General features: G+C 42.2%; 1 protein-coding gene across 4 annotated transcripts in view; it reads right to left on the bottom strand.

Annotated features, from left to right (window-relative positions):
- LOC139667307 (NLR family CARD domain-containing protein 3-like) overlaps positions 1 to 20227 on the bottom strand; it is a 42631-nt gene extending 22404 nt beyond the window's left edge. For 2 of the 4 annotated variants that reach the window (XM_071546756.1, XM_071546759.1), the window contains exons 1-3: positions 20079 to 20227; positions 18122 to 18288; positions 16270 to 16389 (exon numbers count right to left, since the gene is read on the bottom strand). In XM_071546756.1, the coding sequence (XP_071402857.1) occupies positions 16270 to 16389; positions 18122 to 18288; positions 20079 to 20186 (395 nt within the window). In that variant the 5' untranslated portion in view covers positions 20187 to 20227. Of the gene's footprint in view, positions 1 to 5633; positions 6563 to 6940; positions 6988 to 7173; positions 7348 to 10799; positions 10974 to 11075; positions 12988 to 13825; positions 14055 to 14231; positions 14311 to 16269; positions 16390 to 18121; positions 18289 to 20078 lie in introns of those variants that run through there. The other 2 variants (XM_071546758.1, XM_071546757.1) reach the window with 2 other exon arrangements.
- Between the last annotated feature and the right edge of the window lie 7000 nt (positions 20228 to 27227).

Below are 27227 nucleotides of genomic sequence, written 5' to 3'. Positions count from 1 at the left end.
AGCACATTTCTCTTTGTGTTTTCTTTGCCCTTCAAAATGGCTAATAGTCCCTTCAGATCAAACACAAAGTCATCCTTCTCTGGTCTCCATACTAACCCTAACACTTTCAGCACATTTCCAACAGTGTCTGTTTTGGTTGCATGCTCCACTCCATTTTCTGTCCACTTGGCTCTCAGATCTGGTGAATTTGTCACCCATTTGCACAGGTTCATGCCTGCATGGGACAGAATCTCCTTTGCTGTCGTGGTAACTGAAAGGGCCTCATCCACATCACCTGAGCTGGAAATAAAATCATCGACATAGAGAGACTCTCTCAGTGCTTCCACTGTCCTAGACTGCTCTGTTTCATACTGCTTGATATGTTTTCTTATTGTTGCAGCTAACAGGAACGGGCTGGGTGAGACTCCAAATACCACTCTACTCATTCTCATGATGCGCAACTCATTTTCACAGTCTTTGGTTGGAGGTCCATGTAGCCACAGGAACCTAACAGCATCTTTATCCTTTTCTGCTAGAGCTATCTGCAAGAAGGCCTTGGTAATATCTGCAGTAAAGGCTATCTGGTGGAGTCTGAATTTGATTAGCACGTCTAACAGATTTGGGTTAAGGTTTGGCCCTGTCAGTAAACAGTCATTTAGGGATGGGCAGCCCTCCGTGTGTGATGATGCATCAAATACTACTCTCAGTTTAGTAGTTACCTTATCCTCTCGAAGAACAGCATGATGCGGCATGTAGTATTTCACAGTCTCAGGTTGCTCTGCCGCTGAAGTGCTCTTTGGTACATCCTCACAGATGCCTTGCTGCAGATAATCCTGTATGACATCATTGTACCTTGTGTACAAGGTTGCATCCATTTTTAGTCTCCTCTTGAGGCTTTCAAACCGTCTTTTTGCAACTCTGAAGTTGTCCGGAAGATCTGATCTGTCAGGTCGCCATGGTAACTCAACTTGGTAGCGGCCATCCTTGTGTATTGTAGTCTGTTCAAAGCTCTGAAGAGCCTCTGCTTCCTCTGGGCTCTGGGTTTGCTCATTAACAATGCCCAGTGACTCCACCTCCCAAAAGGCACGCAGCTGTTTTGAGATCTGGGTATCCTCATCTAGACTGATGTGCATGCAAGTGGCGTCGGTTACACTGGATGTTGATACTGGCCCTTGCAAAGCCCATCCAAAGCTGCTTTCTATGGCTACTAGTGCCTTTGTTATCCTCTGGACCTTGCCAGACACTACTTGCCAGTAATAGTCTGCTCCTATCAATACTGACAATTCTGGCTCATCAGCACCTTCTAGCAGAAAATCAGCAAGCTGCAGACCATTTCTCTTTAACTCTTCTTGGATGGGTAAACCAGGGACCTTTATTACAGCACTGCATACTTGAGGGGTTTCCACTGCTTCGATCTCAACTCTTTGATGTGTGTTCCATACATTCTCCAGTGATACCCTCACAATGTTGCGCTGTGCGGTTACAGGAGTAGTGGATCCAAAGGTGTGTAGATGCAGTGTCTCTTGCCTCACCACTGGTAGTCTTAGTGCCTTCACCACACCCTCATGAATGAAGCTTCTCTGGCTGCCTCCATCTAACAGACAGCGCACGATTTTTCTCCCTGCTGGGCCCTCTGTCCATACCTTGACTGTCTGGAGCAGTACTGTGTTCTGGACATTAGCTTTCAGTTTCACTGTGCTGGACACAGAGGACACCACAGTGTCTGTACTGCCACTGTCAGTGTCTGGCTTTGCTTCACTTTGATCACAAACTGACTGGTGATGTCTGCGACTACACAAGGCACATGAAACACCCTTAACTCCGCAGAATTTGGCTATGTGTCTTGGGCCTAGGCACACGTAGCATCTTCCCAATTTTCTCAATTTCTCTTTACGAGCAGCCACAGAATTATCTGGACAATGTTCTGGTTTATGGTTAGCACTATCACAATATACACATGTCTGAGGAACAGTACTCGCTGTGTGCAATGCAGCTGCTGAGGGCGCACTCCATCTTTTAGGCCTGTTTTCACTGAAGGATGCTGGCTTACTGAATGATCTATTACTTGGCGGAATGTCCCTTTGAGTATTACCTGGTCTGGTAAGCTGAAGTGCTCTCTCTCTGCTTTGCACTTCGTTTTGCAGGAACTGGATGAGTTCGAGCACCTTCCATTCACCGCTGGAATCCGACTTGCGCGTGTAGGCTAATGCTATGTCGTCTGGTATGAGCTGCAGTAGTACTGGGCATAGCAGGCAGCCATATGTGTCACTGTGAACCCCTAAGGATTCTAGACTGCGAATCTGTATTTCACATTCATTGTACAGGTGCCTGAGAGCTACGATATCTGCAGATTTTTTCACAGGGGTTAGGTTCAGCAATTTGGACATGTGTGCACTGACTACAATGTCTTTTCTTCCAAAGCGGTTCTGAAGCAAATCTATTGCTGCATCATAATTACCATCGGTCATAGTAAGTCCCGCTACAGCTCTTGCTGCTGCTCCAGTCAAATAGGATTTCAGGTAAGTGAATTTCTCCTTCTTGCACAGCGTATTGTTGTTATGAATAGCGGTTTCATATTGAGACCAGAATTCTTGCCACTGGCTTATCTCTCTACCGTATTTCTCTATCACTAACTTGGGCAGCTTAACAGTCTGTTGATTTGGTGATCTGACTGAACTTAAACTTGCATCGCTCCCCCGCACACTCACAGACTCCCGTGCCTTCTGAATGAGCCTGCTGGCGCGAGCCTTCCACGTGAGAATGCGGTCCTGATATTCCTGTGTGTATGCAATCTCTGCCTCCAGTTCGTCCGTCGGCGTTTCGTCCTCAATGCCTTTGTCTAAGTCCAGTAAAGTTTCTTCTTTCGTTGACAATACTGAAAGCATTTCACGGAGTTTCTCACAGTCTGGCAGATCTTTGCTCACCTCCTCTTCCACGCGAGTTAGCAGCTTCGTTGTCGAGGTGCGGATTGTTCCCCGCTTCCGTTTCATCCGTTCAAAGCGTTCGGCCATTTCTGCTGTTAGCGTTAGCTATCGTTAGCTTCCAACTTCGAAGTTCGTTGTCTCTTAACAATCTTGACAAGTCCCGGGTTTCGGCACCAAAATGTTGTGTAGTGGAAGCTTCATCTTAATGACCAGAACGGGGTTTGTTCAAACTGAACATTTATTCTCCTTCATGCTGCAGTTCAATGAAAGGGGAGAAAACAGCGGACCTTGCATCCGACATCTTGAATACACAAGCGAGCGACAAAACAGAGCATCTACTTCCTTGAAACTTCAGAATAAAAGCATCTCTGTCTGTAGCTTGAACAAGGCATTTCAAAGTAAATAAATCCATAGTAACATTGAATAATCATCATTACCAGGTTTCTCATGACGTCACATTTACTGTAAATACTATAACTGAAAATAGTACGTCTTTTATATTTCTTGATATACAAGTTAAACTAAACATTAATTGCCTTATTTAATTGCTCAAATCAAACAATTCACAACATGCACAGACTCTGTAAGGGGCAGGGGCAAAAAATGAAAAAGGGGCACCTCTTCCACCCGCACCAACCTGCCCCCCAACTGGGCTGGAGTGAATATTAATTTAGGCTGAATTAGGTCACACACAAACACACACTCTCTTTCTCTCTCTCTCTCACACACACACACACACACACCTAACGCAAGAGTGTGTCTTTCAGTGGCATGGATACTGTCTGAGAAGGCACTTTTTCATTTTTCTTAGTGTTGTTAGGTCCGGCCTCATTTATGACTTTATATAGTCTAATAAATACACAAAGACAAATGTATTTCTTTGGAGTTTCTCTGCACTCCATTTTATAAACAAACCAAACCCTCCCTCCTCTCCAGGTTAACCCTAACACATCACATAAACACCAGTGAATAGGTTCAAATAACAGGGATGATCAAATCAAAACTCGGATACCAACTCTTACACTACGATTAATGTTTTATTTATGATTCTGAACTCACATTTATATAAATTGTTGTTTTTGAAAGTATGAATGACTCTGTGTGGTCGATGCTGATCATCAACCTACACTTACTGTGAACACACACATGTAAACAGACAACACAAATACACACATACAAACACACAGTCTGGTGCTGCCTGGCTGACAGACCAACAGGTGAACAGCGAGTCAGTGCATCAACCAGCTGTTAGGGGCCTATGGTAGAAAAAAAACCTTTCCTTGTGACCTTAGGGCAAAAATGAAGCGTCCCATTAAAATGTCCCTTTGGATGAAAAAAGTGAGGGTCTCATGTTTTACTAGGGCGTCCCACAGTAGAAAAAAACAGAATTCATTTTCATTTTTCAGTCGTTTTGCCCTAATGTCACACCGGATGGTTATTGGAGCAGCTCCAGTGCCCCTCTGGTGTGACATTAGGGCAAAAATGAAGCACGGAAGGAGCCGGAGCCCCGGTGGATCAACAGGTGGAGCGCGTACCGTTAAGGCAGCGGCACGGGTTTGAATCCGGCCGTGCCTCTGCTGCATGTCATCCCCTCTCTCTGCCCTGTCTGTCCTGTCAATCTCTACTGCCCTGTCAATAAAGGTTCAGTGTTTATGCCAAATAATATATCTCATTCTCACTTAGTGTAGTCTATGTTCACCACACACTACCTATATACCTACCGCATGTATTTATCATGCTACTCCTGTATAGACAGAAACAGAAAATGTTCAATATGCCGCTGCTTTACTTTCCCAGCAGAGACAGAGAGCAGAGCAACAATATAAAACTACAGTAAAGCAGCCGACCTGCACACATGCTGTAGCAGTACAGTCCACAAGAGGGAGACCTCACTCCACTAAAACCTCCTGAACAGATCCACCACCTGAACACAATATGACCTGAACACAATATGACCTGAACACAGAGAAGAGCTGCTGGAAACTCTGAGCATGTCAACACTGTCACTGTTATCGCTCCGCCGGTCTAAAGAGAGTTTTTTACAGTCTAAAATGTTTTGTCTCAGTTTCTGCTGCTTTGTTTTCTGAGGTCAAATCGGCCTGTGTTTTGGGAGTATAGCTTCCAAAATGGGTCAAATTGAGTAGAATAACATGTAAGAAAGGATGTACTATGAAATTCTTTTGAAAATCGTTAATCATTTATAAAACCTAAAATAGAACTGAAAAGTGGTTCCATATGAAATGCTGGATCTTGGCTGTTGGAGCACTTTGACATAAAATCTGACTCTGCTCTTTCTTTAATGTGACTTTGATTGTCGGCTATTTTGCTTTCTTATATTTTTGTATGTTGTTTGTCTGTGACTTTCATGTTTCTCATGATGCTGCTTTCTTATCTAGATCCATTTTTTTCCCACCGAAGAATAAAATGAAATGGATTTTTGGATCCCATTTACAAATCGTCCTGTTCTTAAAATGGGTGAAATAATGTCAGTAGAAATGACATATGATGAAGTTATTACATATTTTAACACGTTACTGAAGTTTTACAAATATTTTGCTGACAACCATGGTGTGGATGTTGTGTTCTCCTCACAAAGCCTTGAAATGCTGAATGCTAAGTGAAGTCTGGCTGCAGGTTTTTTTTTTTCATTGCAGTTTCAAAACATCAGATTCACCTCAAGTAATAAAGAAATGCAGAATAGAAGAAGGGAAACAGAAAAAATCAATGGGATGGGAAACAGAAAAAAATCAATTTTAATGCCTGTATGTAAAGTCATCATCATCATTTTACAGCTCTATTCATTCTCACCTAAGACTGAAAGGGGGCGGGGCCAGAATAGACATACGAGACAATTTGATATTTTCCTTGATTTTGAGATGAAATGACTCACAACTTATAAAACAACAGAACAAGATATGGGTTTATTTTAGCGCAATTCTAATCACATTTAAATGAAAATACAAACATTATTCTCACATTAAGATGTAGGTGTGTGTGTGTGTGTGTGTGTGTGTGTGTGTGTGTGTGTGAGTGTGTGTGTGTGTGTGTGATCCTGTCCAGAGTGAACTATCATTTCAGCAGCTGTCTTTGTTCAGCAGTGTGAGTTTTTCTCTCTCCATCCTCTATCTGACACAGAGACACTGAGGAACCAGACCCAGACCACAACCAGAACCCAGGGTAGAGTGGTTCAGTGAATGTGGACTGGAAGGTGTGGATGTGGATCAGTGTGTCAGAGGAAACTGTGTAGAAGGACAGAGAGCCAGCAGGCCAGTCCAGATACACTGCTACTCTGTTAGAGGCAGAGGAGGAGAGGGAAGGTATGACTGTTGATCTGTTATTGTGACAGACAGAGTATCTGTTACCAGAGCAGATCAGACTCCAGGGCGTTTCATTCCCTCCAAGCCTGCAGTCAGCACCCTCTCCTCTCCTGCTGATTCCTCTGTAAGTCACTCCTATTTGAACCTTTCCTTTCCACTCGACCTCCCAGTAACAGCGACCAGTCAGACCATTTCTACACAGCAGCTGTTTCCAGTAGTCAAATCTCTCTGGGTGATCAGGATATGGCTGCTCCTCTCTCACTGCTGTCACCTTTCTGTTGTCTTCAGACAGGAGGAGCTTTCTGTGTGCTGTGTTTGGGTCCAGTGTGAGTTCACAGGCATCTGATGGAGAACAAGACACAATACAGCAGCAGGTTAGAATAGAATAGAATAGAATAGAATAGAATAGAATAGAATAGAATAGAATAGAATAGAATAGAATAGAATAGAATAGAATGTCTTTATTGTCCACATACAAGGGCAATTTTGTTCAGATCAGCCACATACAAGACATACAGGGAGTTTGACATAAACAGTTTCTCATCTAATACACCTGTTCTGGTTATTTGTTGATTTATTGACAGTATGACAATTACTTTCTTATTATAACACATGATGTTATGAATGGATGTCACATACTGTGGTGTAGATGGGCTTTCCATCTCAATAGTTGAGTGTTTGCTGCTTTGTTTTCATGAATCAAACTAAATACACACTTACACTTTCTCACACCTGGTTTCAACCACTGCACTCCACCATGGTCCACACTGGAGGAATAAACAAAGTCAGACCAGCAGATTCTCTTTGATGATGGAAACATTTAAAAACCTTCCCTATGAAGGATTTCCACTCATATCCACCATTAAACATGAAACAGTATTCCTCAGCTTGTCAGTGTGACAGAGAAAATGTGTGTGACTCTCAGCCTTCTAGCAGACGTTGCCTCTCCATACCTGAGAGAGTCCAGTCTCCAGTGTGGATCCTCCAGTCCAGCAGAGAGCAGCTTCACTCCTGAGGCTCCTGGATGATTGTAGCTCAGGTCCAGCTCTCTCAGATGGGAGGGGTTGGAGCTCAGAGCTGAGGCCAGAGAAGCACAGCCTTCCTCTGTGAGCAGACAGCCTGACAGCCTGCACACACACACACACACACACACACACACACACACACACACACACACACACACACGCACAAGCAGCAAACAGTGACATAGTGTGGCATAGTGTGTTCCAGTAAAAAATAATATTTATAATCATCTAAATTTTCTTCGATTTTGAAATAAAATCATCTCAATAACTTTCAATAACGACCAGACCAGAGTTCCTATCTTAAAGGATAATTCTGTTTATTTTCAACCTGGGCCTTTGCCATCATGACTGTTGATTGACGACACACACACACACACACACACACACACACACACACACACACACACACACACACAAACAAACACACACAGCAATCACACTCTCCAACAGTTAAACTTGTCTTCAAATAGTTGTGACCCCTCCTTTAACAGGTGTGTCTTTTGCAGTTTCAGTAATTTTATATAATTACCTGGTGTCTATAAAATACATCTGTTAAGTTTTTTTCAGTAAAAATCGTTTAGTTATAGCTTTAGCTATTCACTTCCCAGTGTTTGTTTCCCACCTACAAGAAAATAGGTCGTTTTACATAAGCAGCTTCTTATGCTAATGAGCTACTGCTCTGATTGGCTGGCCGTTGTGGAAGGCCCGCCCTCCTCTTAGCACTCATTGGTCGATTTCAGACAGTTCAGTGTCTACATAGAAACTGGAGCAAAATCTGACTGGCTTGTACAAGGGGGCGTGTTTTATAGTTGGTGACTCTGGGGAAATGGCATAGTAACATGATTCTGGGACCGGCCTAGAAGAGAAAGTAGCTGACTGACTGACTGACTGACTGACTGACTGACTGACTACCCATTGTTGAAAGTCGCATGAGAAGTGGCATCAAGACCTACACAGTCATGGTGGTAAACATGATATTGCGTTGTTTGCACTGTCATGGTGTGTTTCTGCCCCCGGATTTCAAACTGGAAAAACATGGCGGCTCGTTTGGAATCTTTCTCTTACATTATGAAAATAGTTCACTGAAATGTGTTTCTGAAAACATTTGAGGTGAGAAATCAGCCATGCAGTTGCTGAATCTGTCTTCAGATTCATCTGGTCATGACAAACAACTTTGCCAATACAAGTCTTCATGCCAAATCTATTTGTTTTCCGCCGTTTTGACTTTCACCAAATTTGACACACAGCATGTCTGGACTGCCCCTAATAAAAGTTATGGATGGAAGTTATGGAAAATTGATTTTTGATATTCCATACCATTCGGCCACAGTTGGTTGCCAAAGTTCACAACAATGTTGTGGGTGTGACTTATTTTACAAAAACTGAAGGGTTTATTCTATCTTAAGCAAATTTGGTGGACATGTGTCGGTAGATTGCTGAAGGTAACTTGGAAAGTTTGGTGGCATTTAGCCTACAGGTGGCTGTATAGCAATATTCTAACTTTAAAATGGCCATAACTCACTGGCTGTTAGGCTTTCAACAGTTGGACTCTCTCAAAACGTCCCTCTTTGTTTTGTTTCCCCCCTGTGCCACACAAAAGTGTGTGGGTAGTGGTTAAGGCAGAGGTCTTCAAAGCACAAGATTATAAGATCAAATCCCATGTTAACACTATCCTCTGACAGCAGCAATGTTGTGTCTTCAAATCTCCATCTTGGTCTTTTCTATGTGGACTTTGCACATTCTCCATGTTTGCAGTAAACATGCAAATGAGTGAGCAGAAAATACTGAAACTCGGAAACTCAGGTGAAGTTTGTTAGTCCACACAGCGCCCTGAGCTCCACAGCGGAACGGCATAGAAGCCTTCTCCAAAACAACTGAAGTTGCTGGGGACCTGACTTGACCTGACTTCATAGTTAAAAAAAATAACCGAAACTTACCATAAAATGGCTCCATGCAGCTCGTCCAGCATATTGCAAGTCTCCTGAAGTCAAACGATCCGAAAGTGACACCATTATTTAGCTGAAATCACCACTGTAGCTGTTATTTCAAAATGTGCGGACTGGCCTCGATAGGTAAGACTAGCTCGAATTAGGAGAAACAAGACTTCCGGTTTGGCTGTTTAACCTCCAAAATAAAAGCGTGACATTTTTAAATAGGTAGAATTACTGTTTTAAACCAATTACTTTGTATTTAATCGTCAAATTCAATAAGTGAGCACCCATATTAACGTTTGATGTCATAATAATAATGAAAAATGCCATAAGATGTGCCATTTTTAACTATAAACGATTACAATGTGCAGAATACATACAGAACAGAGACTAAAGTGGACATTAAACATTAATAAGGGTGCTGATTTACTGAATTTGACGGATAAATACAAAGTAATTGGTTTAAAACAGTATTTCTACGTATTTTCAGATCTCATGCTTTTATTTTGAAGGCTAAACGGACAAACTGGAAGTCTTGTTTTTGCTAATTCGAGCTAGTCTTATCTACCTCATTTTGAAATAACAGCTACAGTGGCGATTTCAGCTAAATAATGGTGTAAATGTCAGTCTTTTCAAGTCACTTTGGGATCGTTTGGCTTCCCGAGACTTGCATTATGCTGACCGAGCTGCATGGAGCCATTTTATGGTTATTATCCATTATTTTCAAGTCAGGTCCCCAGCAACTTCAGTTGTTTCAGAGAAGGCTTCAACACCGTTCTGCTGTGGAGCTCAGGGCGCTGTATGGACTAACAAACTTCACCCAAGTTTCAGCTCGCATGGGGGGGTGAGTAGTAATAATGACTAAATTTTCATTTTTGGATGAACTATTCCTTTGATGGAATATCGTTAGTTCAAGCAGAACACTGTAGTCGTGCTGTGCACAGCTGATCAGCTATCAGCTGTTTCATCCAAACAACTCTCCAGCTGATCAGTACCAGCTGACTCTCAATCACCAATCACATTCAAACAAGTCAATGAGGAGGTCAAATCTGTCAGCTCACACTCTCACTCTGCTGTTCATTGATGCCACTGCTGCTAGAGACCTGGTTGCTGTAAAACTCCCTCCACCTCCCCATCCTCCTCCTGTTATTGTCTGTACATAGGATGTTGTGTAATCTCATGCATGCTGCTTGGATTCATTGGGAAGCATCCTCAAGAGCAGAGCCTTTCTGCCAAATACAACTGTATAACCAAATACAAAATAGAAACAGGTGCTCTTCTTCCAAAAGGCTACTTTGTAGCTGGGTGCTGTACTTCAATGATAAGAGTTTGAGTTGAAAAAAAACTGCTAGCACGTTTCGGTATTACACCTGGCTCTGATGAAGGTGTAATACCAAAACACGTTAGCAGTCATGGCCAAAAAATAAATTGGTGAAAATGAAGTGATGTTTTTTTTGTTATATTCTTTTTTATTATTATTTTGGTGTGCTGCTTTCTTTCAACTCAAACAACTGTATAACCATTTGCAATAAATGGTTTAAACTCCTTTGACGCAAGTGTCTCTGACTGAAAGTAAAGCAGAATTTAAATGGCCGTCTGTTGAACAGTAACAGTAATCCTGACCTGAGAGTTTCCAGTCTACAGTGTGGACTCCCCAGTCCAGCAGACAGCAGCTTCACTCCTGAATCCTGCAGGTCGTTGTTACTCAGGTCCAGCTCTCTCAGACTAGAGGACTGGGAGCTGAGAACTGAGGCCAGAGCTTCACAGCTCCTCTCTGACAGCTGACAGCCACTCAGCCTGAGGAAGAATTAGTGATGAACAACAACTTTAAAAGTATTTCTTTTTTCTCTCCTGTATAAAAGTCATATATTGAATCTATTCAGTTATCTGTGCACTTACACAGCTTTATTGGAGGCTTTGACCACTGGCAGCAGCCTCAGAAGAGCCTCCTCAGAAGCAAAGTATTTCTTTAGGTCAAACACATCCAGCTCTTCTTCTGATGACAGTAACATGAAGACCAGAGCCGACCACTGAGCAGGGGAGAGTTTGTCTGTGGAGAGTCTTCCTGATCTCAGGTACTGTTGGATCTCCTCCACTAGAGAACGGTCATTCAGCTCATTCAGACAGTGGAACAGATTGATGCTTCTCTCTGGAGAGGGATTCTTCCTGATCTTCTTCTTGACGTACTGGACTGTTTCCTGATTGGTCTGTGAGCTACTTCCTGTCTGTGTCAGCAGGCCTCGTAGGAGAGTCTGATTGGTCTGTGAGTTACTTCCTGTCTGTGTCAGCAGGCCTCGTAGGAGAGTCTGATTGGTCTGTGAGTTACTTCCTGTCTTTGTCAGCAGGCCTCGTAGGAGAGTCTGATTGGTCTCCAGTGAAAGGCCCAGGAGGAAGCGGAGGAACAAGTCCAGGTGTCCATTTGGACTCTGTAAGGCCTTGTCCACAGCACTCTGGTAGAGGTGTTTTAGTTTAGATTTGTCTCTGAATAGTTTAGACCGCAAGGATGTTGATTGTGGTTCTGACAGTAGATTGACACCAGTGTTGATGAATGACAGAGAGACATAAACAGCAGCCAGAAACTCCTGAATGCTCAGATGGACAAAGCAGAACACCTTATCCTGGTACAGCCCACACTCCTCTTTAAAGATCTGTGTGAACACTCCTGAGTACACTGAGGCTGCTCTGATATCAATGCCACACTCTTTCAGGTCTGCTTCATAGAAGATCAGGTTGCCTTTCTCCAGCTGATCAAATGCCAGTTTTCCCAGAGATTTAATCATCTTCCTGCTCTCTGTAGTCCAGAGTGGATCTGTCTCAGCTCCCCCATGATACTTGACATTCCCCTGTTTGGACTGAACCACCAGGAAGTGGATGTACATCTCAGTCAGGGTCTTGGGCATCTCTCCTCTCTCACTGGTTTTCAACACATGCTCCAGAACTGTAGCAGTGATCCAACAGAAGACTGGGATGTGGCACATGATGTGGACGCTTCGTGAAGTCTTGATGTGGGAGATGATTCTGCTGGCCTGCTCCTCATCTCTGAATCTCTTCCTGAAGTACTCCTCCGTTTGTGGGTCAGTGAAGCCTCTCACCTCTGTCACCACATCAACGCACTCAGGAGGGATCTGATTGGCTGCTGCAGGTCGTGTGGTTATCCAGAGGCGAGCAGAGGGAAGCAGTTTCCCCTTGATGAGGTTTGTCAGCAGCACATCCACTGAGGTTGACTCTGTAACATCAGTCAGGATCTCGTTGGTCTTGAAGTCTAGAGGAAGTCGACACTCATCCAGACCGTCAAAGATGAACACAACCTGGAACTTGTCAAACCTGCAGATTCCTGCTTCTTTGGTCTCAATAAAGAAGTGATGAAGAAGTTTCACCAAGCTGTACTTTTTCCCTTTCAGCAGATTCAGCTCTCGGAAAGTGAATGGAAATGTGAACCGTATATCCTGGTTGGCTTTGTCTTCAGCCCAGTCCAGAGTGAACTTCTGTGTTAAGACTGTTTTCCCAATGCCAGCCACTCCCTTTGTCATCAATGTTCTGGTTGGTTGATCTCTTCCAGGTAAGGGTTTAAAGATGTCTTCACATTTGATTGGTGTTTCTGGTCTCGCTGGTTTCCTGGATGCTGTTTCAATCTGTCTGACCTCATGTTCATCATTGACCTCTCCACTCCCTCCCTCTGTGATGTAGAGCTCTGTGTAGATCTGATTCAGAAGTGTTGGGTTTCCTGCTTTAGCAATCCCCTCAAACACACACTGAGACTTCTCCTTCAGATTGGATTTGAGTTTACGCTGGCAGATGGCAGCAAGAGTTTCTGAATGAACAAAGAACAAATAACATTAATGAGTGGATGTTTCGGTAAACATGAGAAAAGTGAACATTTCCTGGTAAATGTATATATATCTCCACTCCATGGCATCTATTCAGCTCATCACTGATGAGTGGACAAACAGGTCCTCACTGTGTGTGCAGCTCAATGTGAATGGCAAGTGATGTGGTTTTTCCCAACATGCACCACTGTCACTGTGTATTATACTCACATTGACACATTAATCATTTTACTAGATTATCCAGAGGCATTGTGCTCAGTTACCTTTTCAACCTTGAACTGAATAGTGTCACGGCACACCATACCCGATTGGCTGTCCGGAGTGGCTGTCAGGTTGGGGGGTGGGCTTACCTAATCACAACCTGGTTGTGAAAGGGGGGTGTGTCGGAGTGTTTGGGGGATCTTCACTACGTGTGAGTGTGGCACAGAAGGGGGAGCCCACGAGAGATTGCAAGGGAATTCTCCTGTGTTTTGCGAGTGATGAGAAAAGGTCACGGACAAGAAGTGTTTGGCCTCTCCCAAAAGTTTTAAGTTTACTTTAGTCTGCATCTCATGTGTTAACTAAATGAACTGTAAACGGAGCGCCGAGGCGAACCGGATTCCGTAAGCGGAGGAGCGTGCTGGCCGGGTTTCATGAGCTGGAACTGCGCCTATCTCCTGAGAGTCTTCGGGTAATCATGTATGCACGGGCAGCCTGGCCCTGGAAGCCCTAGACGAACGCTGTAGTCAGTGTCATGCACAGTTTGCCCAGGGTTTGGTTTACTGTGACAATAGGTTTGGCAAATGTTTTTCCATCAAGTTAAACCTGGTAAAAGTCTCTTACTGCTCTGCAGAGAGTCAGCCAGATCCTCCTGCTTCATTCTCCTCAGGAACTGCAGTGTGATCTTCAGAACTGCCTCTCTGCTGCTCCTCCTCTGCTCTTCCTCCTCACCGTCCACCACCTCCTCATCCTCCCTCTGTCTCTCTAAGCATTCTGGGTAATCTGGACTCAGAACCCTCTGGAATCTTTTCAGCTCGTTCTTCACAAAGGTGACAATGTTCTCCTCAAGCAGCTGGAACAGAATAATATATGAATTAAACGTTCTTATTAAAATGATGGAACACAACATCAGATCCATCTTGCATAGACTGAAAGTCCACTGGTCTAAAGAGTGCTGCATGGAGACTGAATGTTTGTTTTGCATTTCACTTGTTGGTGAAGTAAAAGGTGTTGTTGTGCATTTACACACCATAAATATGGAGTCCAGGTCTGTTTGATGCTCCTGGGCAGACTGACCACTGGGAACCTCTGACCTCTTCTGGTGGAGTCTGGGACACACACACACACACACACACACACACACACACACACTTAAAATACTTCACTTGAATTCACTCATTCACAGATTCAAATGTTTCAAGGTTCTACAGTGATGGACACTTAAAGGAATAGTTCACCCACAAATAAAAATGTTGTCAATATCTTCTCCCCCTCATGTCAGTTGAAACACTGGTGAAGTTTGTATGTCAGTATAACACACAGTGAGCTAGCTGGCAGAACTTCATATCAGCCTTCTCCAAAACAACTGTTTCTTTAGAGTTCCAGAAAGATAAAAAATGACATAAACCTATTTCAAGCAGCAGAATGCAAGTGTTGTGAAGCCAAACAGTTGCACTGTGAGTCCAAAAGTTCAATATTTACCTCATTATCTCCTAGATTTTTCCCTCTCTCAGAGCTCTGGTCACTGTACAGAGATTCCTGCTGCCTTCAGGTGCTGCTCGTCAGCTTGTACTTCTGAGTTTTACAGTCATAAATACAACTCGTCATGTATTCAAGTACTTTTTAGACAGACATAACAAAATGTCTCTGAAACAAAAGTTGCTTTATGGTGGTACAAAGCTGCTTTGTGCTGCAAAGTTTATTGGCTAAAAGTTAAACAGAGTGAGAATGTCACATCTTGGCATCTTGGGTATCATGTAAAATTCAAGTTTCTTCCATTTGTATGACTTTATTGGGTCGCTCAAACGTGCTCTACCCATAATTACAATATTCCCAGCAGCATTTGAAGGCAGCATCTGCTTGCTACTGTTGAGACGGTTGTTGTGATAATCTAGGAGATAATCTAGGAATCTAGGAGATAATGAGGTAAATATTGGACTTTTGGACCCACAGTGCAATCGTTTCGCTTCAGAGTCAGTTTGGAGTCATGGTTTATGGTCATTTTTTACCTTTATGGAACTGTAACAAAATGGTTTCCGTCCAGTTGTTTTGGAGAGGGCTGCTGCGAAGCTGTGCCAGCAAACTGGCTGTGTGTTATATTGACATACAATACAATACATCAGGGATGCAAACAGTATGAAGGGCATAACCAATTTTTTACTTTTATCAATAGAGTGATGTCCATGTTTGAGCAGAATAGGGATACACATAGACCGGTCACTCCTCATGGACACACAGCTGGGTACAGGAGCTGGATCCTGATTGTAGTAACTGCACCCACACCATCATTGTCATCTCACATCTGGAAAGGCCCTGTGCATTTTGTGTGAGCCTCCTCTGATAACAGATCAGTATGGTGGGGGAAGACTGTGAGATCGAAAGGAAAGGGCACTGACCTCAACGTAAATGACCTCATTTCCACCCCTTATGCGTGTGGCCAGCAGTGAGCTGGTTGTGGCTATCAAGGTGAGGCTAGCAGGATGAGGGAACTTGACCAACTGTGGGGGAGGAGGGTGGGACTAAGGGTGCAATCACAACTATAGCTGGTTTTCTGTGCTCTGAACCATTAGTTTACTTTGTTGGATTTTAGTATCTACAAATCATTTCTTCTCCAAAGTTGCACTAGAAAAATACATCCAAGACAAAAATGTGAGAAAATATTGTTAATAAAGTTTACAGCTTCTATTATATTGATTACGAATCTTTATTGTGAATTTAAATTTAGATCACAGGTGTGTAAATATTTTCTTTGAGTGTAAATTCCAACATGCAAGTTGTAAAGTATTTAGCTGAAAAAACATATTTATGGTTTCTGGCTAACATAATCCAGATGAAGATCCATTTTGGTTGAAAGCTGTATTGCAGAGCAGTGAGCAGTTATTTTTCTCTTTCCAGTGTCTTTCCTTCATATCCTCACTACAAGCTTTGCTTCATGAATACAATCCTCTCATAGTGTGTAATGCAACAGTGAAGGGAAACAATTCTAAATGACAGAACAGAACATTTTTCCTTCATCATTATGAATCAAGTTTTATCAGGTAGGCTTACAGTATAACCAGTCCTCTTACTTTGTGTCTGAGGGTCCAGGTTCATTACTGAAGTTTGGAGGATTATCTTTAGACCGGTCACTCTTCATAGACAGACAGCTGGGTACTGGAGACTCTGCTCTCTGCCTGTGGTACTGACCTCTGGAAACAGAAATGTTTTATACATATCATTAGTTCTAGTAAAGACAGACAACAATGCATGTGACGTTGCATATTGTCACCTTTTCTGTCCATCTGGTTCCTCCATCTGGAGTTTTTGCTAAGGTGAACAGCTGGTTATGTTCATATCCTAATCTGCACTTTCAATCTGCTCTGTGCCAGACTTTAGTTTGTACTGATCACCTCTGTCCCCAAGGTTCTGGCTGATCGTGTCGGGTCCAGCACTCTGTACGGACTCTGCAGAGTCAGTCAGTCTTTCATCAAGACCGTTAACAGTGACTCAAGTGACTCAAAAGAAAAAGACTCTCAGTAGGTTTGGACATCTTGGTCCTTAAGGATGTCTTCAGCTGCAGCAGGTTGTAATGAGTATACAGTATATGTGGCAGCCTAATAAAATGTACCACTGTTCCATTGTATCAGTGAGTACGTTTACATGCACACCAATACTTCCATTACTGGGAGTAATCAGCTTATATTATAAGTAATGTGATTCCTCTAATGACTCGGTTTACATGGATTCAGTGAATAATCTGCCTATCGCTCTTCACTCCACTGCACTGCTCCATGTTGTTTGCTTTGTAAATACAACATCCAGGTTACTGCGTCTGGTGACCTTTGACCTGTTCAGTTTGAAAAAGCCAAAAGAAATCTAAGGTGTTTACATGCCTCAATAGATGGAAGATGAGGATGATGAAGAGAATCAGATGAAGGCCTTAACATGACACTTTCAGTCTTAGTGTTGCCTTAATTGGGCTAAGATCCAATTATTAGTGTACATGTAAACGTACTCTATGTAGGAGCAGTTCAGTGGGTTAATCAGTGATTCCAGTAGTGAGAAGGTTTCAAGGAGGGACCACATGAAGAAATGAAGTAGAATTACAGTTAAAATTAAGTTCAACTAAACAAGTGAGTTTTATTTTATTAATGAAATGGCTGTAACAGCAGATGGGTTTTCTATGGAGCCCAGCAGTGGCCATCGGGAGAAAAATAATAATAAATAATGTTGTGGTCACGATTTACTGTAACATGCGCACAATATGCAATTCGATCCCTTGTGTTGTTGTATTCATGCGCACAAGATACATTTCATTCTCTCCATTTGGTTAATATGAGCCTCGTTTTGGTTTATTCCTGAGCACCAGATACAATTCGTTCCCTCGATTTGTGCTCTTGACGTGCGCTCCACATGTAAAACGTGCGCACAAGTTGCCAAAACGTGCCGTTGAAATAGTGAAATGGTGCTCTGGATATATAAAAGGTGTGCAAGTCACAAGCTTCTAAAGAGTCAGAGCACATCATTTCATTTGAAATGTGGCGTTGCCCTGGCTGTGTTGACAGTGAATCAAAAGAAAAGGCAACATGTTTTCAGAGGTGGTTGAACTCAACGGCTCGGCTTGTTGGGATATTTGATGTGGTGTTTTAATTGTGGGAACATAATTATTTTGTGCGCACAAATTCTGAATTAGTAGGAACGAAAAAAAAACAATTGAGGGAAGAAAATGTATTTAGTGCGCATGAATTTAGCCAAACCGAGGGCAGGTATGAACCACATCCAGGGAATGAAATGTATCTCGTGCGCACGTTGTTCTATATCTTGGCCTCTATAAAACTTTTTTTCTCTCCCTGTGGCCGCTCCTGGGCTCCGTAGTTTTCAGTACAATAGTGTAGGTTATCAAATAACATTTCCTCATTACAGTATAACCAGTCCTCTTACTTTGTGTCTGAGGGTCCAGGTTCATTACTGAACTCTGGAGGATTGCCTTTAGACCAGTCACTCTTCATAGACAGACAGCTGGGTAGTGGAGACTCTGCTCTGCCCTCCTCTTCTTCCACACAAACACTCATCTTCTGGACTTCAGTCTGAGAGGTAAACCAGTAACACTGGAGACACACACACACACACACACACACACACACACAGAAAGAGAGAGAGAGAGAGAGATCCAGTTAGTATGGCCTTGTTTTCTTTAAATATGTCTAATTAAAAACAGTGTGTATTAAACAGCCAATCAGGACTTTGTGTCCACAGATGAATCAGTGATAAACTGTTAAGTTCATTCTGACTCTTATTCCCTCTACAGTCCACAGGTTGACAACTGACTCTTTGGGCCCTATTTAAACGATCCATAGCGCATGGTCTAAAGCGCATGGCGCAAGTGTATTTAGGGCGTGTCCAAATCCACTTTTGCTACTTAAACAGCATAATCTGGGCGCAAAGTAAGGCGCAAGGCGCAAAGGAGTTGTACTTAGTCTCATAATTAATCATAGGTGTGTTTTGGGCGTAACATGAATTAAACCAATCAGACTGTCATCTCCCATTCCCTTTAAAAGGTGCGCTTGCACCTTGGCGCATTGCTATTTAAATGGCGGATTCGGCAAGTTGGAGAAACGAACGTCCAAAAAGCATCTATATGTCATTATAGGCTGACATGGTGTGGATTAGTCTCAAGTAGCCTAAGTGCATTACAGTCTTTTAGACCCAGTTTGTCACAATTAAATCCGACAAATTCAAGGTGTTAGGCATTTGGACTGGATGTCTCAAGGTAATAAATACTGATGCGTTATGACGCACGGGGCGCATTGGAGACGCCGGTGCCAGGCGCAGCGTCCTCTACAGCCTCCTCTTCACCGCGGTCTCACACTGTCTGATCCCCCGAGTCAGAAAACAATAATACACAACGTGTCTATGTTGAGTGCGTGGTTACGTTCACTCTTTCCAAAAACAAAAGGCACATTTACGATACCTGGGTCAGGAAGATACTGCGCCAACTGTCGGTAACTGTCTGTCGGTTCTGAAATAACAGCGCTATGTTTCTATAGGGCACATAAAATATGTATGTAGGCTATTGACCAATCAAGGGCGATGTGTGTGTGCGTCGGGTGAAGGTAAGATGCCTTTGCAGTTTATTTTCATGACTTTTTGCTGCTGTGCTTTTTACATATTTACTGTGTTATTTTTCTTGGTTGTAGGTTGGTATTTAGCAATTGACAATGTGTGATGATGGTTAACAATGGGCGTAATGGTGAGAGGGACGCGTAGTTTTTGGCATTTGGCACTGCGTAATGGTGAGAGGGACACGTAGTTTTTGGCATTTGGCACTGCGTAATGGTGAAAGCATATGGCAATTTGGCAACAAAATACATGTCAGGAACGAAGTAAAGTGCAAATTAGTAGTTGATCCTATTTTTCTATTTTGCATGGTAAGGTTGTGTGTGTGTGTGTGTGTGTGTGTGTGTGTGTGTGTGTGTGTGTGTGTGTGTGTGCGTGTGCGTGTGTGCGTTTCAGAGAGAGAGAGAGAGAGAGAGACAGAGAGAGAACTGATTGATGCTGTGGGTCATTGTGTGGCAATAACAATGGGCATCATATTATTATTAGTTTTTTTAATTTGTATAACACAACAGATGTAGGCGCATCTTATCTGAATAATGTGGCCTTTAAATAGCAGGAAAATACTGCGCCATTAACTTTACAATGAGCCTGACCACACCTCATTTTAAAAATGACAACTGCGTCATTCGGAAACTAGCAATGACACTTGCGCTGCGCTTTGCGCCGCGTGTCACATAGGGCCCAGAGACTATAACAGTAAAATAATAATAATAATGTTGTAATAACACCAACTCAGACTTTTACAGTAAAATAATAATAATAATGTTGTAATAACACTCACTTTGCTTGTTTCCTTGTTTCCCTCCTCCTGCTCTGCTCTGTGTCTCAAAATGGAGTCTGAACTAACTTTCTTCACACTTTCACTTCCACTGTTCCCTCCTCTTCTCATGTACCTGGATCACCTGAGCAGTGTTGCTCCTCCCCGCTGCATTACCTGTAAATGTCTTCTGATTAGGCTGAAGTCACATGTGCACATTTGTGTGTGTGTGTGTGTGTGTCTACTTTTTGTTGAGATTTGTTTATGAGAAACTCTCTTGTATTGAATATGACATACCAGTCAGATAAACAACAGAAAAGAAGAAATAACCCACAATATACATAAGACAGTAAATAGGTTCAGTATTCACTACACAATCAGCATCACACTGGGAATCAACTGGGGAAATAAACAGAAACTAAATACGATGGTCAGGTGAGGAGAGAAACCTGCTGAGGCAGCATTTCTCCACTGAGTCTCAAGTGAATCTGGTGAGCCTGAAAAGAACTCCTTAGGCAACTCTTGGACCGGTGACCTGTTGGACACAACAGAAGCGGGACACAGGAGCTCCAGCTTCCACAGCAACTCCATGGATGCTGGCAAACGCATTTGGTACTGGACCAGGAGTTCTTTCAAGAGGTCCGCACAGCGTGTTAAGACCACTTGCTTTTCCTCAGGTGACAGAGCGCTTGCCTCCAACTTCTGACTGAATGTGGTGAAGAAAAATACTCTTTACTGTAATTGAGCAGCTTTTTTGTGCACTTGTACTTGGAGTATTTTTCAATTTTACTGAAGTACGTTTTTACCCAGCAAGCAATTTTGCGTTTAAAAGACGTCTAATAGGCGTCTATACGTAGACCTGACGTCTAGGCTAAAACACGGCTACATTTGGGCTGTCAGTGAAAGTTTAGTAGACGTCTAACCATAGCCCAAGTATAGCCTAGCCATCAATTAGACAGCTATTGAACGACTACATATATACGTCTGATAGACAAAATAGCAAGCCAATCTCTCGTTTAAAAGACGTCTAATGGGCGTCTATACGTAGACCTGACGTCTAGGCTAAAGCACGGTTAAATATGGGCTGTCAGTGAAAGTTTAGTAGACGTCCAACCATAGCCCAAGTATATAGCCATCAATTAGACAGCTATTTAACAACTACATATATAAGTCTAATAGACAACAAAATAATGGCAAAAGGATTATTTTTACTCAAATATAACATGTTCTGATAATAAATGTCAATCCATCCAACAAACAACAACAAACAAGATAAATATAAAAAGAATTTATTACAAAAATGACATACAGGAATATTTTAAACAACAACTGCCGGCTAACCGCTAAGGCGAATGCTAACACTAACAGGCACGTTTTGAACGGGCACTGCACTAGTTTTAGGAAATACACAAACAGATGCAACTTGAACACACATCGTCTGCTGCTGTGAAATGTGTATGAATATTGTGCCAGCACATGTGCTTTCTAGGTAGCATGTTAAGCTAACCACACTATGGCTTACTCTACACTGCTAACCGCTAAAAATGGCACGGTTCCTGCATGATAACAAATAATGTAGATACATAATGAACACATGACAAGACAAAAACACAGCGACTTACAAGATAAACCAAATAAGCCGTAAACGTGTCGTGAACTGCTCAGTTCTGCTCTGCCTCTGACTGCTTCTTCAACTGGGCGAAGCATTACGCCAACCAACTGTCAAGTCTCGCGTTGCCAGTCGTCATGTCTCTCAAGCAGTGCAGCTGCCCTCTAGCGGTTGAGAATCGTAATTGCATTTTGTATTTACTTGTAAAATGAAAGAAAGTCAAATACGGAGAATGGTGTATGAATGTGTGACAGCAAAAAATAATTCTAATTCAAAGGTTAATGCTAACTTCACCGGATGGGCTTAAGCAGGCTATACAGTCCAATTCAGAGCTAAATCGGGGCTACACACAGACCATTTCAATGAAATGATACTAATCTCAGTTTGTTTTCATAGTTGACTTGCTAACATTATCCGATGCCATGCACCTCACAAGCTGCGTGGGCGAAAACTACATTTAACCAATTTTAACACTATAAGGGCTAGAAGTGGGTTACACATAGCCGTTGATAGCCAAGCCGTTGAAATGACTGCAATTGATTGCCTCGATTTCGCCGGATGGGCTAAAAGCAGACTACAGTAGCCGGTCCAATTCAGAGCTAAATCGTGGCTACACATAGACCATGTCAATGAAATGATACTAACACCTTGTATTTATTATTGACATTGCAAACATGATAGGATATTATCCACCTCACAAGCTCCGTAGGCAAAAACTACAATTAAACAGTTTGGGCTAAAAGTGGGCTACAAATGGGCTACAAATAGCCGGCCAATTGGGAGCTAAATCGTGGCTACGCATAGACCATGTCAAAGAAATGAATCTAAACACCTTGTAATCACTGCTGACTTTGCTTACATGATGGAATATCATACATCTCGCAAGCTGCGTTGGCAAAAACTAAATCTAACCAATTTCAAGATCATTTTGGCTAGAAGTGGGTTACACATAGCCGGACTAAATAAGGGCTATATCCAGCCGAGACGTTGAAATGACGTCTATTGCTTGCTGGGTACTTAAGTACTGCACTTCACTACATTTTAAATCACATCCATTACATAGTACACATTTTGTGGCTCTCATAAGCAACAGAAACTGAACAATTGTAAATTGACAAATTGTGGAGCCTTTCACAGTGAACGGTCAGTCAGCTAAGAGAAGAGTAATCGTTCTCTTTTGTAAAAAGTAACTTTTAGTCTGAGTACATTTTAAATGAGTTGCTTTTTACTTTTACTTAAGTAGATTTTTACACCAGTACTTTTACTTCTACTTGGAGTCCGCAGACGGCAAACAGAACTGAAGAAATGATAAACAGTTATGAGCTATAAGGTATTTAAAAAACATGACAGGCTCAGTCATCGTGAATTTACTGCATTGAATTGCTGGAATGTGATATTACGCACTAATCTCACATTTCCTATAGCCAACCTTACAGTGTTATAGGCCTATAGTATACATTTATACATTTATAATGAGCTCTGTCCATTAAATCCGTTTGGGAACGTTCTACGCACACACTTTCTCTCCTCTCCTCTATTCCTCCGACCCAGACAACACACACACACACACACACACACACACACACAGACACACACACACAAACTTGATTTCTCTGAAGCGGCTCCATGGCTGGTTTGTCTGGAAAAGTGTTTCTGACGACTAGCATTCATTGCGCAATGAATGCTTTCAGTGTATCCACAGACAGGCCGTCCCGTGTAGACATGGACTAGTAGACATGTGCAGGAGCTCTGTTCGCCTCATCATACTGTTGATCTATGCGAGTAATCATATGATATGTGTGAAATGACTTTACGTGGAGTTTTGATGGCGCTGACTGGATCAATGTTAAAAGGAGAAGGAGAGGAAGAGACTTTCACCTGTCTATCAACGCCCTGCAGCCCGTTGTCCTGCTGTAAGCTGGAGGTATGTTGCAGGAAGAAAATTGAAAAAAATATTTTTACAATCCTAGTTTATTTATTCTGAAAACGCGGGCATTTAAAGCACAAATATTTGGAAAAAGCCATGGAGGAATGAGACCATAGTATTAACAGTGTTTCAGAAATGTAACTGTATAATCTCTACGCCAGCGCATGCCCTGTCTAGTGTTAATAATACTGGTATTAAAATGGTTAAAAGCCTATGCAATGGGTTTTACATGGCGCGTTTACGTGCGCTGACCCCAAAAAATAGACTTGAAGCGTAAAAAGACCATATCGCAGTGCAGTGACGCGCGTGGGCCGGAGCTGGAACCTGTACGCGGCCGGTTTAGATGTCGCGCGCATGTTCTAAATCTTCTCAAGGCGGCCAGTCATGTGCTCACCATGTCCGGTTCCACATATCGATGTGAATCTGGATTTTCCACGATGAACATTGTGAAAAACTCCTACAGCAGCAGTTTGACCAGTGAACACTTGGGTCAGTGCCTCCGCCTGGCAATCACACCTTTTGTGCCCAGGTTCAAGGCATTGGTTACAGGCAAACAGACATTTGTCCCACAAGACAGAGAGAACAAGACACAATACAGCAGCAGGTTAGAATAGAATAGAATAGAATAGAATAGAATAGAATGAACCAAACAAGTGTAAAGAAAGGAGTAGTCAGAGAAAGAAGAATTTGACTTGTAAAGGCCTGTTTAATATTTATGAATGTATTAATGTATGTATTTGAGTTATACTGTTATGTTCAGAACAAGCCAAGCCAAGCAACACCAACAAGAACACATCAAGACCAACAAACTGTGAGACTCACCTGTGTGTTGGAACCTTATGGCGTATAGTGGAAGAAGCCATGACAGTACTCACTCACTAAATATTCCTGTTGGAAATAAACATTATACAGGTGAAATTTCAGCTCTGACTGTCTTTTCTGTTCTCTATAATATTGCAGGGAATTATGGCAAGGAAAACATTTAGTGGTGCAGAAAGTAGAAAGATTGTTGGTGGAAGATATTCTGTCAGGGTCTTCTTCATGTAGTGAGGAAGAGTGTGAGACCCATGATGAAGAAGACCAGTGCAGTAGTGAGGCAGACCAGGACAGTGATATGAGGATAATGTGGGTAGTGAAGAGGGACAGTGGTTACTGGAAGTAACCACCTCCTAAATGACCTTTGACCCTGACCCCAAAATATTTGACCATGAATTTATGTTAAGTAGATGACATATAACCCGTATGTCAATAAAGTTGAAGTTTTATCAAAATGTATGGATATATACAATAAGACTGGATGTGGTTTAACTTTACTGCTTCAAACTAGTTGTAGTGAAACTGCTTGTTGTGGTTAAACACATCACTCAGCAGTGGGTGTTGGTAAAGGAATACTCAGTTGAGGCGTGTTGGGGCAGTTGAATGCAGAAGCTTGATTTCTATTCATTCTCTAATGGTTGCTTGTCACATGCCCTCTTGACTTCTCACAGGTACTTGTTGCTCAGTACAGAACAGAAACTAACTGTACTAATAGATTAATAGATGGTTAAAATGAATGATGCTCACATAGGAGGTTAGGGCGAAGGGTTAATGTCCATATAATTAATACAATAGGCTACATGGAGAGTCTGGATACCCAATAGGTTGATAGTGTTCAGTACAGAGGAGTTATGCAGTTTGATAGTGTTCAGTATAGAGAAGTGATGCAGTTTGATAGTGTTCAGTATAGAGGAGTGATGTAGTTTGATAGTGTTCAGTATAGAGGAGTGATGTAGTTTGATAGTGTTCAGTATAGAGGAGTGATGTAGTTTGATAGTGTTCAGTATAGAGGAGTGATGTAGCTTGATAGTGTTCAGTATAGAGGAGTGATGCAGTTTGATAGTGTTCAGTATAGAGGAGTGATGCAGTTTGATAGTGTTCAGTATAGAGGAGTGATGTAGTTTGATAGTGTTCAGTATAGAGGAGTGATGCAGTTTGATAGTATTCAGTATAGAGGAGTGATACAGTTTGATGGTGAAGCTGTGGAGTTTGGTTGCCAGGTTTATCTAGGTTGGTTCATGGTTACTGAGGAGGGTGAGGTGAAGTTGGGTGGTTTGGTACAGGACTGTGCTGTAGTGGTTGTGATGGAGGAGAGGTTTGGGTGTTCAGCATTAAAATCTTCCATCATGGTCAGGTTGGTTCAGTCTTTTTTTTTTTTTAAGTTTTTTTGTCATTTCTGTGCTAGTAGAGGTGTAAGATATTCAAAAACAGTTTCCAAAGCGCTTTACAGAGGAAAACATGACAACACAAAAACAGAACAATAATAGTCAATATATATAGCCAATAACAGTGGCGTGCACAGACTCTGTAAGGGGCAGGGGCAAAAAATGAAAAAGGGGCACCTCTTCCACCCGAACCAACCTGAAGCCACCTGGTTTGGGGGGCATGCTGATATAGCCCCCCAACTGGGCTGGAGTGAATATTAATTTAGGCTGAATTAGGTCACACACAAACACACACTCTCTTTCTCTCTCTCTCACACACACATACACACACACACACACACCTTACGCAAGAGTGTGTGTGTGGTTGATGCTGATCATCAACCTACACTTACTGTGAACACACACATGTAAACAGACAACACAAATACACACATACAAACACACAGTCTGTGTGAACAGTGAGTCAGTGCATCAACCAGCTGTTAGGGGCCTATGGTAGAAAAAACACCTTTCCTTGTGACCTTAGGGCAAAAATGAAGCGTCCCATTAAAATGTCCCTTTGGATGAAAAAAGTGAGGGTCTCATGTTTTACTAGGGTGTCCCACAGTAGAAAAAAACAGAATTCATTTTCATTTTTCAGTCATTTTGCTCTAATGTCACACCAGATGGGTATTGGAGCAGCTCCAGTGCCCCTCTGGTGTGCCATTAGGGCAAAAATGAAGCACAGAAAAAAGTAAGAAGCCCTGGTGGATCAACAGGTGGAGCGCGTACCGTTAAGGCAGCAGCACGGGTTTGAATCCGGCCGTGCCTCTGCTGCATGTCATCCCCTCTCTCTGCCCTGTCTGTCCTGTCAATCTCTACTGCCCTGTCAATAAAGGTTCAGTGTTTATGCCAAATGGGTAAAACTGAGTAGAATAAGATGTAAGAAAGGGTGTACTGTGAAATTCTTTAGTTAAACATTTATAAAACCTGGAGTAAAATTTACCTAAAATAGAACTGAAAAAATTCCGTATGAAATGCTGGATCTTGGCTGTTGGAGCACTTTGACATAAAATCTGACTCTGCTCTTTCTTTAATGTGACTTTGATTGTCAGCTATTTTGCGTTCTTATATTTTTGTATGTTGTTTGTCTGTGACTTTCATGTTTCTCATGATGCTGCTTTCTTATCCAGATCCATTGTTTTGTTTATTACATATTTTAACACGTTACTGAAGTTTTAAAAATATTTTGCTGACAACCATGGTGTGGATGTTGTGTTCTCCTCACAAAGCCATGAAATGCTGAATGCTAAGTGAAGTCTGGCTGCAGATTTTATTTTTTTTCATTGCAGTTTCAAAACATCAGAAGCATGGAAAACAGAAAAATCCAATATTAATGCCTGTATGTAAAATGAATGATGAAAGCAGTGAAATGACTCACAACTTATAAAACAACA

The sequence above is a fragment of the Centroberyx affinis genome, unplaced genomic scaffold, assembly GCF_046629955.1.
Source record: "Centroberyx affinis isolate AG114_WGS23_722 - 3 ecotype Tasmania unplaced genomic scaffold, CSIRO-AGI_Caff_v1 ptg005443l_1, whole genome shotgun sequence".
Lineage (NCBI taxonomy): Eukaryota > Metazoa > Chordata > Actinopteri > Beryciformes > Berycidae > Centroberyx > Centroberyx affinis.
This window is presented reverse-complemented; position numbering and strand designations above follow the sequence as displayed.